Here is a 17,624-nt window from a genome sequence, read left to right on the forward strand (position 1 = left end):
GAGGAGATTATGCAAGAAAGAGGAAGCTATGAACTTTTCTAGGAATGTGCATCCAATCTGTAAACTAATCCCTCTATCATGTAGGGTTCTGGTGTCTCAGATTAGAAAGTCCATAGACTATACTCTATTTTAATTGTATATTGGCAGATTCCAAATTGTACCGTTTTTCACGTACAGTAGAGTTCTGTAAAACATTGTATGGTTTGGGGGGGGGGGGAAGATTAAGAATTGATTTTGCTCCCACATTAGAAAGCCTTGAAAGGAAAACCATTAATAAGACAGTGCTCCTATGTTGTAAGTCTTGGTTCATATTTAGCTCAACGAACCCCAAGCAAGCTTCTTCCCTGCAACCAAGCTATATGGTATGGATATTTCCACAAACTTGTAAAAAGTTCCCACATGCTAAGGTTAGTAGGCTTGGTGTAATCAGCAGGTGAAAATGTGCTCTAAAACTCTTCTGTGAAAACAATCTGGAAAATAATTTTAGTCTACTTACATACCATACATAATAAGTCCCAGTTAAGAGCATTATTGAGCAGATGAAAGGAATAAAAAGTTTTCATGTTAAGTTTTCATATCTACTGCTGTTAGACAATAAATATTTTTAGTAATTGTTCTCTTGCGCACAATCTGTTTTAACATGCTAATTTGGTCCTGCTCACAACAGTTAAGAACATGTTGCACAAGGGAGGGCTTGCCATCCAGCAGCTAGAGCTTTAATCTAGGATTTCCACCACCTGCCTTCTGTTCTTTACCACACCTTAGATTTCCTGAGTGACCTTTGCCAAGTAACTGATCTCTCTCTGGTTCCAGTCCACATCTTAAAGCATGGAGAATAATACTGTCCTACTCTCCAGGGGATTGTCAGGATAAACATATAACAGATTCTGACACTTGAAGATCCTCTGGTGATGGGAGTGAGAGGTATAATAGAAACTGACCACTTGTCCAGTGAGCTGGGATGCCATCAGATAGATTTCTTAGAGGTGTTTTGGTAGTGGTGCTAATCTTTATACATAATCAGCATAAGCCATATTTTAGTAATAAGCAAACAGGCAGGAGTGTTCCAGCTATGTTTAATCAAAGATTTGATTAGGGAACAGTAAAGAAGCTCTCATATGTTCTTTCTAGAATTACAACAACAGCTGCTTGTATGATGGACCTACGAAGATATCCATTGGATGAACAAAATTGCACACTGGAGATTGAGAGCTGTAAGTAGTTTTGTAAATCCTATTTACTTTATGATCAAACTGTTTCAGAAGTTTAATTCAAACCAAAAACAAAATGATACTAACCTAGTTGTCTTTCTGTCTGACATTTATTTCCTTGTAAACATGTGCAATAAATTTAGCTTTCCACATAGATTAGTAATTCAGGGCACAGGGTTTAAAGGAATTTAGTTTCTGTTTTGATAGATAATTTACATCCTTAAAAGTCTCATTCAATTGCCTTGCTGAAGTTCATTGAGGAGCAAGAGGTTCTTTATCTTTTTCTGCTGAACTGGGCTGCTGGGTTGTTTTTTTTTTTTTCCATTTTTAAATAGGAGTTAAGATTTGTCTTTGCAATAGATTGCTTTTAATTTTTGTCATAGATGCTGTAGTTATACTATCACTTATGTATGATGTCAGTCTATTATATACAGTGTTGTAATAACTGGTATCTCCATCAAAGGTCAAGCTTTCCGTATAGATAAAATGGAACTGTGCTGTTTAGAGCAAATTTCAGATCTATTTACCTTGAGAACTCTAGAGAATTGTAATACATCAGAGAACAAAATAAGTTGCAATCACTTTATAAACACAGACATGAGTTACTTGACATTATAATTAAGATTATGACAGTACTTCCATGAAAAGCTTCTTTTTTCAATAAAAACTCAACTATTATCCATCATTAAACTGAAATATGGCATTTCGTTAGCACTGAAAAAAATTATTGAATGATTTGCAAGAAAATGAAACCTTAATTGGAATGGTTTTAAAAGATATGAAATCTGTTACACTTGTTCAAACCTGTTTTGAAATATAAGCAGTTTATTTTAAAATGGTTGTGTTATGTCTGTACATTAAGCTACTCCTTGGCATATGCTAGGCTTCAATCCTGAAAGAATATGCGCACATTCTTAAAAGCTCTGTCCTCTATTAAGCAAAGCATGTAAGAATGTACTTAATTTCAAGCCTGTGTTCAAGTACTATTCACTTCATTATGCACATAAGAGCTTTGCTGAGTTACAATCCCATGAGTATACTTATCAAAATAATTTATAAAGGAAACATAAAAACATAAGAAGTGCCATACTGGGTCAGACTGATGGTCCATGTGGCCCAGTATCCTGCCTCTGACAATGGCAGAAGTGGATGCTTTTCTGGGAGCATTGACCTGGATATATCTGGAGTGATCCATCCTCAATTCATTATCCTCCCTGACATCTACCATCATTGGTTTAGAAATGCCAGAGGAAATATCTCTGTTTAATAGCTATTAATAGAACTATCATCTGTGAATTTGTCTAGTCCCTTTTTCAACCTGGAACACCACTCATTGATTCCTTCGGATCAGGATTTAATTCTTAATTTACAAAGTCGGTGCAGTTCAGTACAGCTTGTGCAAGTATGTTACTAATAAGAAGGGGAAAAAAGTGGCATGGTCTCCACTGACATAACTACAATGATGTCCAGGAATTTTGCCAGTAGACTATGGCTCAACTTTTTCATGCCAGTGTCATTTAATTACTTCTGTAATAAGAACCGATTTTTTTTTTTTGTTTAAAAAAAACAGAAAGAAAGAAATGTTTTAGTAAGGGAATCTTCATCCCCTCCCTTCTTCCGATTCAGAAAATCTTTTACTAACAATCCATTAGAAATGTTGCCAGCTCTGTACTTTTATAGGGTATCAGCAGGATGGCATGCCTTTTATTTCATTTAGTTTGCATCAACTGCCTGAGTGTAAGGGGAATGCCATGGCTTTTTTAAGTAGGTAAATTAGGTCATAAACTCTAAGAGTGCCTTCTGTAGTACACACTTGGGAAAGTATAAAAATTAAAGGGGCACTGCCAACCACTTTAGGCCGCAAAACTGACATACCTTAAAATTGTTATAATTCAGCAGGGAATGCCCCCTGGAGCTTACATATCTAGTTTAAATCTAGCAGTATTATGTAGAGAAATCCAAAATAAGTAACAAAGTCAAATTCTTAGTTATGAGCTTCCTATTATGCTCTGTTACTTTACAGCCTGAATTTTGGTAATATTCTGAGAAGTAATTATCACTTCTCTTCATTAAAATGATTAAAACAGCAAACACACATTGGTTTGTTCTCTGTGAGAGAGGAATTAAAAGTCAAAGTCTGTATTCTTTCTCTAGCGATAGCTGTTTATTATATATTGAGTGGATTGCCATCTACAGCAACAGATTTGTTATAGTTGAGACTTCCTTAAATTTAACAAAATTGATGCCACTGCTCTAACCTGGATCAACATGCTATCTACCTGGGTGCACATGTAAACATGGTGCCTGGTAAGCAATAAACTCGGGTGCAATATGCTCTGGAGTTTATTGCTTTGACTTAGTTGCATGTGTAGGCTCACCAACTGCTATTACAGTATATTTCTATGAAATCTTTGCTCCAAATTAGACAGAGATAGGATTTGAACCTGGCTCCTTCCTAAGCACCCAACTAGTAGAGATAAAGGGTGCATCAGCACCATGTATTTAGCCTGAGGAAAGTTTGCTCTGGTTAAGACTTTTTCACACATCCACTTCTCTGATGATTAGAAGTCTATTGACTTTCAGTTTAAAGCAGTGGTTTTCAACCTTTTTTCATTTGTGGACTCCTAAAAAAAAAAATCAAGTGGAGATGAAGACCTTTTTGGAAATTTTGAATGGAGGTGTGGACCCCCTTGAATTGTAAGTGTGGGTATTCACATACTTTTGATTGATCTTAGTCATCTTTCGCAGACCCCTTAGATATAGTCTGTGGACCCTCAGGGGTCCACAGACTACAGGTTGAAAACCACTGGTTTGAAATTATGAAGGGTGACCTTATGCTCATTTGAACTTATGCAGTCATTGTCCTTCAGGGATGTCTATACTACTTCCATGGTGCTCTTAAGAATGCCACCAAGAACTACCCTTTACCCATCTGATCCAAATATTTAATACCCATACTGAGACTACCAAACTGAAAATAAAGCAGTGAAACTACCCTAAGTACCTAGACCCCCCTTTCTCTCCTCTCCCCCCAGGGCTGGCTAATATGTAGCATGAGTGCCACAAGTGGCATGGGCAGCCTCTGTATGTGGCACATCAAGGAGGAAGCAGGGAGCATAATGACCAATAGCAGAAAGCAAAGTAGCAGATTTGCAGGGAGCACCAGGAAGGAAGCAGGAAACAGAGCACCAGATAAGCCAGAGAGCAAAGGGCTGGGAGCAGAAAGCAGAGCAGCAGATCAAGGAAGGGAGGTGGTTCAGAATGGCTGGAGAGGGAAGTGGTTCAGAGAGTGTGTGGGGCTAATTTGTAGCATACCTACCAAAAAGGTTGTTCCTACTGCTTTAGAGTGGAGCAGTGGAAGGTGACACCCTCTGAATAGCTTTGCTGCCACACTTTTGGGTTTGGGGAACACAGAGTGGATGGACCTCAGCTGCATTTTTGAAAGCGCTGCAGATGCAATATAAGGGTGTCTTTATTGTAAACAGCTATTCTCCCTCCCTGATTACTTTTCCAATGTATTTAGAACAGTGGTTCTCAAGCTTTTCAGTCATGGCAACCTGCCACCACATTTTTTTGACTGCCGATTGAGAACCACTGTTAGTGCTGCCTCAGTACACCTCAGTACTTCTCAACTGGGTACTTATGCCTTCAGGTAAAACTGCCCTGCGTGCTTGCTACACAGCCTGCCTGGGAAAAGCTGTTTTATGTGTGCATGCTCCTCCTGCATTAGAGCTCTCATAACTCTACAGCAGACAAAGTTATCTCTGGCTGTAGTCCTTCCCAGTCCACCCTCATGCTCCATCTGGAAACAGGGGCTCATGGGTGGAACTGCATGACAGGGGCTGGAATGGGAAGGGCAATAACTTCAGACAGCTCTGTGTGTTTTGGCATTATCACAGAGCCCTAAGGCAGCAGGAGTGCATGCATGCTGCAAGCATGAGTGTGGGGGCCATTTTACCTGGCTGCCACCACCACAGCTGTATCTGTGTCACAGCACCCATGAGGTGGTCACATAGCACCCCGTAGTGGCATGTCACCCTAGTTGCCAACCTTTCTCAGCCTTCAGTCTGCTATACTAAACAAGCCAAGGTGTTTTAGTCCCCTCTCATAAGACAAACCGCTAATTTCTCCTTTCATTCTAATAGTAATTCTCTGCATCCATTTCAGTTACAATTCATCTCTCTTGACAATGACAGGTATTGCGCACAGTGTTCCAGGTGATGCTTCTAGAATGACGTGTACACTGACATTAATAGTTTCCTGGAAATAACATATGTGATATGTTGTAGGACCACATTTGCCTTTTAATGGTGGCATCATCTTAGTGGCTCACGGTCATCCTATAATCAGCTAGTACACAACGGTAATTTTTCTCCCTGTCATTCCCACCTTATGCTAGAAGTTCTTTTTATTAGACCTTAAATGTGTGATCTATTCATTTTGTGCTACTGAGAGTCATCCTTTTCCTATTACTTCAGTCTTCAAGATCATTCTCTTTTTGTCTGCATGATAGTTCAGTTTTCCTTCATATTCAGAGCACCTCCCAAATTTGTATCTTCAGTAAATTTAATCAGTACGCTCGTTTCACCCTCTCCCCCCAGGTCATTAAACATTAAGCAAGTTTTGGTCCCAAGAAAGGTCCTTAATAAGTTCTCTAACCACTTTACAGGTCCTCAGTAGTCAACAGTTTCCCTAGCTTCATCCATAATTGTTCATGTAGCATCATATCAAATATTTGAGGACCACATTAGATCTACCATGTTTCCTTTGTTTAAAAAACAAGTTATTTTAAATGGGTTATGCTGGCAAGTAGCTTTAGCAAGCCCATGTTGCATTTTACCTTGTTTGATCATGTCTTTAATTATTAATTTTTTTCTAATTTTTCTCTAAAATCACGTTGACTCTTGATTTCATTAAACATATAGTTACTTACCTCACTTTTTCCCCTCGCATTAGTTTTCCGTGTAGAAAGTTGTGACAAATCTCCCCTCTTTCCCCCACAAAAAAGTCCCGTTATATTTATTTTGTGCAAGTAAGGATTCAGAAGTTGTGGCAACAGTGTTTCACTGTTAGAAAAAAATACAAGCCCAGCCATATGGCATCATCATTCAAGAGAACCAGAGAATGGCATTTTGACAGCATCAGTTTAAAGGTAGGCCTAATGCACTGTGATACTGGTACACTGTAAATAGAAAAAGCAATTCATTCAAAGAGCTCCATAATATTGATCTGGAAGATGAGTCACGCTACTTTCTTATAGTATGGGGATGGATCCTTGTTTTCCTGTGATCATGACTTGTTCAGCTCATCTATGAAGTGTGTATTGAATATCTGTTTGCTTTGTTATGATGGTCTCATATCACTGGCAGGTCACACTTTCACTGCCCCGCCCTTCCCCGCAGTGGCCAATCAACAAGCCATCCCTTGGGAAAGGAACTGTAACATTAGAGAGATGTCAGCTTCCCTGGCTTTATCCTTTTCTCTAGCTTTCTCAGTGGGATAATGAGAATAGAGATTAAGTTTTGACATTACTTCTGTTTTTTGCTCTCTCTCTCTCTCTCTCACTGTTGTATGATTAGCTCAGCTCCTACAGCTCCATCCTAAATTAATCATTATTTCCTTCTTCCCTCCATTCATGTGGATATTCAGGTCTAGTGATTGAAAGGAGTGTGTTAGTCACCAGACTAGATGGAGCTCAGAGGCAAACAGATGTTTTGGGGAGCTCACAGAGCACTGTCTCCCATCACTAAACTAAATAAATAAGCAAGATACCTTACTGCACATCTTGCTGGACTCTGGTTTTCAAATGACACTATCCACATATGCCAGTGTATGGCAAAAAAAAACTGAGCCTTTCACTTAAAAATCATTCAGACTGTGCTAGAAATGTGATTATGGATTCTTCTGAGTATATTCACATGCACTGTATGAAGTTATTCAAGAGTCATCTGGTGCCTTTGGACCTTTATCCATTTCAATTACACAATGACACCTACAGGCTTTAAAGTTCATTTCATTTCTTTTTCATTTCATTGCATACTAATTTGTTCAGTACACTGGTATCAAGTCTCTTGCCATTGTATCTTGCAGACACGCGTCATCTGTACAGAGATATCGTTCTGAATCTGCCAGTGTCATATGGCTTCTGTTTCTGTGTTGCTATTCAAAAAGAAAAAATATATACCCCGTGGGTGCTGCTTTATAAACATGCTTTCAAAAACTATCTTTAAAAAAATTATTCTATAAACTTTTAAAGAAGTAAGACCTGTGGCCTGAAGCACTAGTTCCAAACGTGTGACTTGTGGACAATATGTTTCCCATGAGACCCTCTAGCATTTTTTATGGGTACAGAAAATTAAATTAAAATGAGGTTGACTATTAAGAACAAAATATGATCTGGCCTTCAGTGACTTGCTTGTTCAGCTTTGTTGTCCATGGGCCAGTGAAGATTGGGAAGCATTTCCTTAAACAGCAGAGAACTTGTTATTAACACCCTGCTGACCAGAAAAAAGAGAAGCTCACAACTCCAGAGGGACAGAAGCTGTGTATGGAAGTGTGTGATAGCAAGCAGTGGGAGATGATTTTCTACATTTCCATTATGTGATGGTTTTAGACATCTTTGGTTAAAACAGTGAAGTTTGAAGTGTGGGGATATATAAAGTACAATCATTGTTGGGTAACTAAAAAGCAAGAAAACCACACCAAGTGTGCTGTACCCAAAACTACAGGCTGAAACCGTTGGGTAGCAAAACCTGACAAAAGACAGGACACAGTGGTGTCAGGGAGTATATTCAGGGGCCTCGATGCTGCTCATCCCTCTGAAGAACAAACGAACAGATGGCACTGAATAGGGGCAGATCGATAATTTCCCAAAATGGGGCTCTGAAGTAGCAATCCATGCCACAGGGGTAGCTGCACACCCTGGTCCCAGCCTCCTGCTCTTACCAATGCCAGCAGACCTTTTTAAGTCCCTAAAGCAGGTGAAAATCCTCCCCCCACTTCCTGCTCAGAGGCATTCACCCTCCTCTCCTCTTCCCCATCCCCCTAACTGCCCTGCTTGCTGCTGCTGATTTCTCCACTGCTCTAGGGCAAGGAGGCTCCAGAGAGCTGGCAAGAACATAGTGGGAGAGTATTTGCCCCCAGCTTGCCCAGAGTAGGTGGAAGGAACCCTGGTCCATTCCTACTGCCATTGTCCCCATCCCCAGCTGAGACCAGCTCCTGCATAGCAGACAGGAGCACCTCTGGTGTTGCTCTACCCCCAGGGCAGCAGGGAAATTCAGGTGGAGCAGCAGGGGGGAGGGGTGAAGGGGCAGAGAGGACATGTGCCTTTGAAGGGAAGGGAAGGGAGGGAGGATTTTCACATGCCTTAGGGATTTTAAAAAGGCTCCAATGGTGGGGTGCAATCCAAAAGTGGGGGTGTGGATGCACTACTGCATCCCCTCTGGATCTGCCCCGGCACTGAAGAATTTTTTTGCAAAGGCTTTAAAGGAGGGGTGTCAAACTCAGCAGTTCCAGCAGGCCTGTCTGGCACTCATGCCATGTGTAGTGCATGCCCTGGATCAGCCCCACACACTGTGTGTGAAAACTATCCAGTACACATGCTTCATGTAGTGTGTGGATGCAGTCCAAGACCTAAGGGTCAGATGATAGGGCTCCATGGGCCAGATCTGGCCCGTGGGCCTTATCTTTGACACCCCTGCTTTAATGCAGTGGATGTCTCATATTGATGGCTTTTTCTGAAGCTACAGAGGACCTTGGATGAGAGCTCAGCTACGGAGCAAACAACACCGCAGGCTCGGCTGAGTCATGTGAAAGAACCCCTGGAGCAATGTGAGTGGTAGTTTCCCTAGACAGTGGTATCTGAACGCTGGATTCCACTGCACCAAACAACACACACGGAGTACGGAATTAATGGAGGAAGAAAAGGAGAAAAATGGAAATTAAAGGTACTGTTCACCTTGGTACTCAGCTTGTGAATGGAAGTGTGTCAGTCCTGAGCCCCTGGTGGTAGGTATCTTAAAACAGAGCATGGGTTTTATTATTACTGAATCTTCCAAGTTTATTCTGTGCCATCCTTGTTTATATAGTAGAAGTATTGCTTTGCCAAGGGTGCCTACAGAGTTGTTCTGTTTTTCTAAACTTTTTGGTGTGGCTTGAGGGAAGAAAGGAAAGAACCGCTAGATAATTGAAGTAGGTCATTTTTGCTTTTGGCAAAGCCAGGCAGAAATATTACAAACACTTCTACAAAATATAGAGCCCATTTGGCTTCCTTTTACTTATGACATTTAAAACAAATAGAAATAAAAAGTTATTTACAATCCTTTATAAGCTTTCTGCGATGAAGTTACCACAAATATTACAGTGTTTTGAGCAACATGGCAGGTATTAAGAGTGTAGCAGGGCAGTAAGATGTTCCTGCTCCTTTAAGGCTGAAGCAGCCTGACCCAGGAGCTCTATGAGCTAAGCAGAGCTTCCCCAGGTGTGGGTTACAGGGGAACAGCCTAATGGAGCAATTGGGTCACACCAGCAGGCAGTTAGGTACCAGGAAAGCAGCAGGGCCCTGTGGATGCATAAATCTCAGGCTGGAGGTAGCTAGGAGGCTCTGTCTGCCAACCGCCAGAGAAAGGAGCTACTGCTTGGGGAGTTACCTGAGGCCTGGTGCTGCCTGTTTGACTACCTAAGTAGAGTACAACTCCAGGAGCTTCTCAGGTACTCCAGGACAGAAGGTTGGAAGTTTGTCCTTTTAAAGAGACAGAGTGTTATATTTATTGTTAGTATTTATGTTATAGCCTAGGGGCTAATGCTTGTGTTTGTTTAGATCAGAGGGCCAGGATGAGGCTAGAAGGGAGGTTTGGAGGCCTCATTAGTGCTCAGAGAAAGGAGCACATGATCTGGGCAGAACCCAGCGATGGTCGCAGAGAATCAGGCGCCAGAGAGAGGGAGGCACAGAGTGCTGGGAGCCAGAGAGAGAAAGGAGCAGAGAGCTAAGCATCAGAGGGAGAGGCACAGAGAGCCAGGCAAGGACCAGGTGCCACAGAAAGAGACATTTGAAAGCTGGGCATCAGAGGGAGAGACACAGAGAGCCGGGCATCAGGGGAAAAGATGCAGAGAACCGAGGTCAGAGAGAAAGTTGCCAGAGAGGCACAAAGAGACAGATGCCAGAGTCTGGTACCAGGGGAGGAACCCTGAGTTGAGAACAGCAAAGTAACACCTGCAAGGCTTGGGGCATGATAAGGGGAGGTTGGAGTTTTGTAGTATGCCCTGCATATTAGAGGATCAAGAGGGCAGTCTCTCACCTAGAACCATCTAATTATTTTCATTACAACAAGGTGTGGCAGGCGAGGTAGGTGGATGGACTGCCCAGGACAGACTGGTAGGCTGACATAGAGATATGCTGCAGTATGGCCTCCTGTCACAAAGAATAAGCTGAGAAACAAAAAGTCTGCAGAATATCGGTATCTTTTTCCATACTTAATGCGAAGTCAGCTTAGGTTTCTTACTATGTTTGGATTGCTTAGAGCACAATGGTTTAAAAAATTCAAATGTTTTCAGGATTTTTTTCTTTACCTCTTCAGTTTCTCTGCTCTAAGGACATTCTCCACATGCAGAAGGGTCAATCCCATTGGCAGAAAACAGCATCAAATGCTGATCATTAAAGACAGGAATTTAGAAATGTGGCTACCCTTCCAAGCTCTAGCATTAACGTACTGCTTTATGTTCAGGTAATTCTCATAACCCTTCTGTGCCAGAGTTGTTGGGTTTTTTTAGGGGGGGGGGGAGGATGGGGGGGGTATTGCCTCTTGTAGATTGCCCTATCTAAAGATGCTATTTATTTTTTTTTTTCAAAATTCTGATCTCTTTTGAAGGGCATTAGGAAATAGCAGAAAACTAATTTGCTCTCAAGTTAGCATCTCAATGAAAGGATAAGATTAGTGCTTACTGCTCTGTTGAATGCTGGAATGAATGCCTGTTTAAAATCTCCAGCAGTGTTCTGCACTCTTACGAGTGCTTGGCCATCTAGCCAGACCTTCACAAACACCTGGGTCACTTGCACACATGCTTGAATTGGCAGCATGTACTGCTGTGTAACTCTCATTAATCCTCTTTGGAGCAGGCATAACATCACTACAGAATACTTTCCTCCTGGTTTCACTGAATCATCCAGTCTACATACCCAGTGGCCCCAGAACTGCCTACTCACTGACCTCTTCTTCCCTCTCCTTCCCAGCATGCATTAGTACCAAAGTGGGAGTTTTGTTTTTAATGCTTAAAGACTGGTTTGAGATCTTATAATGAAATTTCCAAAAGTGAAAAGAGACTCTTGGAATATAAATACATGGTATTTAAGAGAGAAAGAAGATGTACAAATAAAATTCAGTACACACCGTCCTTTGCTTTAAAAATTTACACTTTATTTTTTTTTCTCAAAGATGTCCAAAGTTCTGTACAAATCACAATCCACACAGGAATGCATGCAGCTATCTCTTAGGCAATACTCTGATAGTGAAGAAGAGAGTTAATGCACAGAAGAAAAAAATATGTTGGTGGTAGCAACATTTAAGTACACCCTGATTCTTAGAAGGTTCTGCTAAGCATGTAGGAACTTCACAGAAAAGATTTCCATCAGTGTATGCATGTGGTAAACCACATGGCTTACCTCTTACCATCACTGAAAGGATGAAAAGTCAAATTCATTGCCCCAATTTGAAACTATAAGAGGACTGAGTATTTCAAGACTTAACTCAATTATTTGTATAAATTGAATAGTTACTAAGTAAAATGAGCTCTGTTAAAAATAACATCTAACAGTTACAGGGATTTTTTTCTTATAAAAAGTCTGATCTTAAACATCTTGAACTGGTCATCTCTGACCTGTGTAGATGAGTAATGAGACTTCACAAAGAAACCTAGGATACTGATATACTGGCAAATGTCTAAGATCTCGATCGTATCCAATATAAAGCTGTTACTTTCTAATATTCCCAATGGAATGCAAATACTATATAGTTAAAAATAAAAAAGTAAAGAACATTTGTATTGAAAACATAACTGTTTAAAGTTCATGTTTCAGTCAGTGTGCAATATATAAGCACCATTTTTGGAATAAGCTAAATTTATCAGTAGTGGACACCGCTCCTCCAAGGTCTTCTACTTCAGTTTGGGGAGAAAAGCAATTGCTGAGTCAAACAGAAGTCTGCTTACCTTCTATTTTCACTTGGTGCCTGGTGCTTCTGAGAATGCCAGAGCTGGTCATTAGTAACTGTAAAATTGCAATGGAGTCCACACAAATCTCCTCAAGGGGCAGAAAAAATATACCTAGTGCTGATACGCATCATCTTCCCTTCTGGGAGAAGGACATATTAGATAATATAATGTGGGCCCTGGCAATTGTAAGCCATTGTTTTCAAAAAAGCAATAACATCAGATAGGGAAGCAGTTTTCCAATCACTGAATTAAAGAGCTAGCATTACCTAGGTTTGCCTTACTTAGATAGCTGCATGTCACTGTCTGTCTGTATAATAGTGTATATATGCTAATACATGCAAGAAAGTAATAATACATTCATTGTATGCATCTCTAACATGCACAAAAACTTAAGGAGGTCATATTTATGTGCTAAATTACAAATCCACATGTTAAATTAATTTATCTAATTCATATTTTTCAGCCAGTATCACACAGCCCTATCTGTGCTCTACCCAGAAATTATACCTTTCCAGACTTCAGAGCAGTTTTAGCCACTGACCACTTTTTGTCTCAGAAGTGTTCCTTCCCTGTCTCCTAAAATTTGCAGCAGAAAAAGTCTTAAAGTATTGAGCATTTTTCAGTCCAATGACAGCTTTTCTAGACGTTTCAAACCTTGTAGCTGACTCTGTTGTTCTACAGGCCTATGAACAGGGAGCATCCTAACTTTGTGAAAAAAAAGTCTTTTTTTTTTTTTTTCTGGGATGTAAAAACACTTGTTTCTAATCTTGGAATACCAAATGATACTGTACATTAAATCCATGGTATTTATAGGTAATTTTAGAGACTTTTTTTTCTGTGGTTAATAATGAATCTGTTATAGTTGAGTTCATAACTAAGACATCTATCTTACCATCCGATTAAAAAGTAGGTTTCCTGTAATATGTGGCATATACAGAATGCAGGAAGAGGTGGTGTAGCACACGGGCTTAATCAGCACTTGTTTGGATGACCTGAATAATTCACTTGTGCTTTTTGAATTATGTACTTATCCTTAATTTAGTTAAAAAAGTGTTAATGCTACTTTGGCTTATGGTGTAACACCTGTTTTTTCACTCACACTTGTACGCAATATGCACGCACACATAATTAATGTAACACTTTTTTCTGATGGTAGAATTAAGTATTTTCTCAACTCTTGAGTTTACTTGCACAGTTCACTCAAAGCTTTATAGCTTTCTCTCTCCAGGCTAACAGGCCTGTTCTTTTCATGCTGGGCTGAGTTACATCCATTAGGCTCTCCATGAGGAGCAGACCTGGATGATGCATTAAATCTGTGGAGACAAGGGAGAAATATAAATGTTTGAAGTAGCATGATTTGACTGAAACAAAGCTTATTCAGAGCTAGGGCATCATGTAGTAAGCTCAGTTTGGTCATCATTTATTTATATGCATTTGGGGTGGGAAGAAAGGGAGAATGATATGGCTTGAATTAAACCTGAAACTGTAATGCTAGTTGTTTACAGAAAAAAGAAGGGGAATAAAAGAAGGAAAAATTACTGTTTCATACCAGTTACAAAAGGAAATGGTTGTCTTGATCAGCCAATATATCTGTGATTATGATCAACTCAGATTTCTCTCCTTCATTACAGTTGCAAACTTTTCTTTAATAGTTGTTATGGTAAATTAAAGGCCAGGCTATAATGGGAACACACATGTAATCTGTCCATGAAGATTTGCACATTGTAAGTTAGTTTATTATAGGATATTTTTATTTAGAGACTTATTCTTTTAAAACTATCTGGCTGTAGGCACAGCAGGGAGGAGAATCAAGTCAAGTCAAGTCAGCCCTGAGGCCACACCAACCATTTGGGTTCCTTTGATGTAGTAATAAATGTTCTCTATTCTTACCAGTCTTTTGCAATCCTTGTACAACCAGGCAGTTTTAATCCCATCCAGTTTTTGATGGTGGTGGTCCAGTTTGTCTTGGCTCTTCCTCCTTTCCTTCATCCATCTTCAGGGAGGAGAATAATTAGGAAAAATAAGAACCGCAGATGATTTCCAAATTGACATTTTCCAATGAGCGTTCTCCAGGACTTTCACTCGTCTGTCTGTTTGTCTGTCTGTCTTTAATTGTGCAAGTGGAAGAAGAGCTTTTGTATGAAAAAAAGTCAGTTTTGTTTCTTAAGGAGATTTTTGTGTTCGTTTGTCTTTCTATATCAGGGGCAAGCAAAATACAGCCTGCGGGCCAGATCTGGCCCACCGGGCCATTCTATCCAGCCCACGGGACCCCTAAAAAATTTAGAAAAATTTTTAAAAGTGCGGGGCTTGTTTTTTTTTTAAAGTGCTGAAACACTAAACTAGGCAGCCATGGGGGTTACTCCCATGGCTCCCCACACCCAGGGAGAGGCAAGCACAGCAGAAGCATAGTGGGAGAACCTGCAGCCGCCCGACTGTACCAGTCTCTCCCCAGCTGATCCAAATCTCTCCCAATCTTTTCCAAATTGGTTTGGAGGCTTCAGATTTGATTCGGACCTTTTAATGCATCTCCCAATTCAATTTGGATTTGGAGATTGGCCACTGAATTGGGCCGAATCTCCTCCGAATCAAATTGTCAAAAAAAGCTTCACACAGCCCCAACAGAAATATCTAGCTATACCTCCTCTAATCTCACTGTCATAAAAAGCTGCTTTTGCAAAAATAAGCATACTTCTACAGCTTGGATGAAGTAAACACCCTGGATTAATTTATTTTCAGGTTTTGAAATTGAAACTTGTTGTTTGGTTTCATTTTCTAAACATGGATACCTCATAGGCAGTCATCTCTTGATGTTTTAGCAAGCAAAAATGTGTAGGAAAACTTGGAGCGAATGCACTTTTTATCTCTGCTGACACCCTTAGACTCACAGATGCCTACTCTTTATTCTTAAACGGTATTTTCAGAACAGCTCATATCATTAAGAAAATTAGGAAAGCATTTTTATAGTTGTGATTATTTAATCATAGGTTTTTTGAATAGTTTGTGTGGTATGTTTAGTATGAAATTTGCAGGATAGGCAAATAGTTTTTAGTATTAACATTTTCATGGAATTTCTGAGACTCTGAGAAGTAAGCTTTTTCCATGACCTAACCCATGCATGGTTCACAAAGAGGAGGTTTTGATTTAGCTAGAAAGGAAAATGAATTTAGGACTTTGATTGAGTATATTTTGTAACATTTTGTCTACAATATTGATTTTACAACTTTTAATTGTTAAGGGTATAAAAGGTTGAAAACTGTTTTTGATTTAAGATGATCTACATCCTGAGAAACTGGAAAGCTACAGAAATCAGAGTTTCATTTACCCTGCAGCAGTGGTCCAACAGTGTTGTTCATTTCAGATATGACCATAGGATGACTGTTTGCTTAATGTTTATATACTGTTTCCTATTCCTAGAAGTGTTTTCCATCTAACCCAGAAGGCTGCTTGAACATATCCATATTATAAACATGGTTGTTAAATCTTGCTGGGTATCAATATGTGTAAGAATTCACCCATTGGAAAAAGTAGTTACGTTTTTACTGCCTACTTTCCATAAGGGTTTAGTTAGGAAAAATGTGGCATAATCCTTTAGCTTTATATTGTTCCTGCACATAGAGAGAACACTGAAAAAGACAATAGTAACTCATAACCACCAAATGATACTTCAAACTGACTTTATTCAAATTTTCTGTTAATCTGAGTCGAAAGTAGAACACAAATAACTTACCACGTTTCTTTGATAAAGCACATAATTTATCTTTGTTTACGTTGAAACCTATCGGATATGAAGCAAGAAACATTATAAAAGGGTAGATTATAGAAAAATGTTCAATTTGGCATGAACTGATCTGTAGCTTTATATAGTAGTTTTCTAGTTCAGTTAGGGAAGTACATTTTAGCTATAACTAATTAATGGTTATAATGCTTTGAGACATGTAAGACATGTCTTGAAAATATACCCATTCCCTCAGAAGCAAGTCAGTTGAACAGTTGGAGAGAAAAAGCAATGGTGAACTTAACTCTTGCTCCTTAGCTGCTATTATCTGACTGCACTGTATCTACTATGAACATGGAAAATAATTCATTTTTTTTAGTTAAGATTTTATGAATTTAAAGAAACACAGTCCTAGATTTCAACTGGTGTACAGAGTATGGAATTGAAAATCAGGATTGTAAATGTTTGCATGCATTGTGGGCCTTGCCTGTATTTTGATACAGTGGGTGCTAGATTAGATCTAGAAACAATTCACCGAGCAGTACAGGTTTATAATCATCAGAATAACTCAGGCTAAATCTGCCAGTTTGGGGCTGGAAAAACGGTTGTGGTGCTAGCCACTTTTCCTGCTCCCTACCCATACTTATCGAATAGACTGGTGCTTAGGGCACTCCCTTGGGCTGTGGGATCTCTGGTTCAATTTCTTCTCTGCCTGAGGAAATGTTAATAGCACAGCACTTTCACTAGATCCTAGTTTTTTGGGGGATGGGCTACAATGTTGATGATTTTCTATTTAGTATATAATTAAGCATTCACTAGAACAGAGTCTGTCTACCTCCCAGAAGAGTGTCCTGATCACCAGGCTAGTTTAATTTTTTTTCTCTCACTCTGTTTCAGTACACATTGAAGTATTTTATGGAAAGTGGAACTTCTCCAAGGGACAGGATTGAAGGGAAGCACCCCCTTAGAGTAGCCAATACTATTGTGGGGTAGCCACTTTCTTAAAATGTAGGAAATGTAGATTCAGATTCCTTCATGAAAGAGAAGGGACTTGAACCTTTGCCGTGTTGTTCATGTGTCCTAAATGGGACTTTTCTCAAAGAAGGGACACAATTCCTTTGTTGGTTGTGTGTACTGGCCTCTTGTTTCCCGTTTGTTTTTTAAATCCCCAAACCAAAATGTTTCATTTGTTGGTGGAACAGAATATTTGTTTGACAGAAAATGTTTCAGACTTTTGTTTCAGGAAAAGAAAAGAAAAGAAATGCAGTTTGTTCAAATCTCTTTCTTTCTCTCCAACTTGTTTTGCTTTAGCTGCCAAATTGAAAAATATACTATTTGCCCTGCCCTAATGCTGACCTTTAAATGTAGACAATGACAAGCCTGACAAACCTTAGTGAGCTCAGTCAGTTCAATCAGTCATAAGATTTTGAATAGCAGAGGCAAAAATTAACCATAATGATTTATTTTACCATCCCTTTCAGATGACATATTTA

General features: G+C 39.6%; 1 protein-coding gene across 4 annotated transcripts in view; it reads left to right on the forward strand.

Moving 5' to 3' along the window:
• The window catches only part of GABRB2 (gamma-aminobutyric acid type A receptor subunit beta2), a 284,788-nt gene that overhangs the window by 166,765 nt on the left and 100,399 nt on the right, over window positions 1-17,624 (forward strand). For all 4 annotated transcript variants that reach the window (XM_014597681.3, XM_014597682.3, XM_059733472.1 and 1 more), the window contains one exon: window positions 1,132-1,214. In XM_014597681.3, coding sequence (XP_014453167.1) covers window positions 1,132-1,214 — 83 coding nt within the window. The remainder of the gene's footprint in view (window positions 1-1,131; window positions 1,215-17,624) is intronic.

This window comes from Alligator mississippiensis, chromosome 9, assembly GCF_030867095.1.
Source record: "Alligator mississippiensis isolate rAllMis1 chromosome 9, rAllMis1, whole genome shotgun sequence".
NCBI lineage: Eukaryota > Metazoa > Chordata > Crocodylia > Alligatoridae > Alligator > Alligator mississippiensis.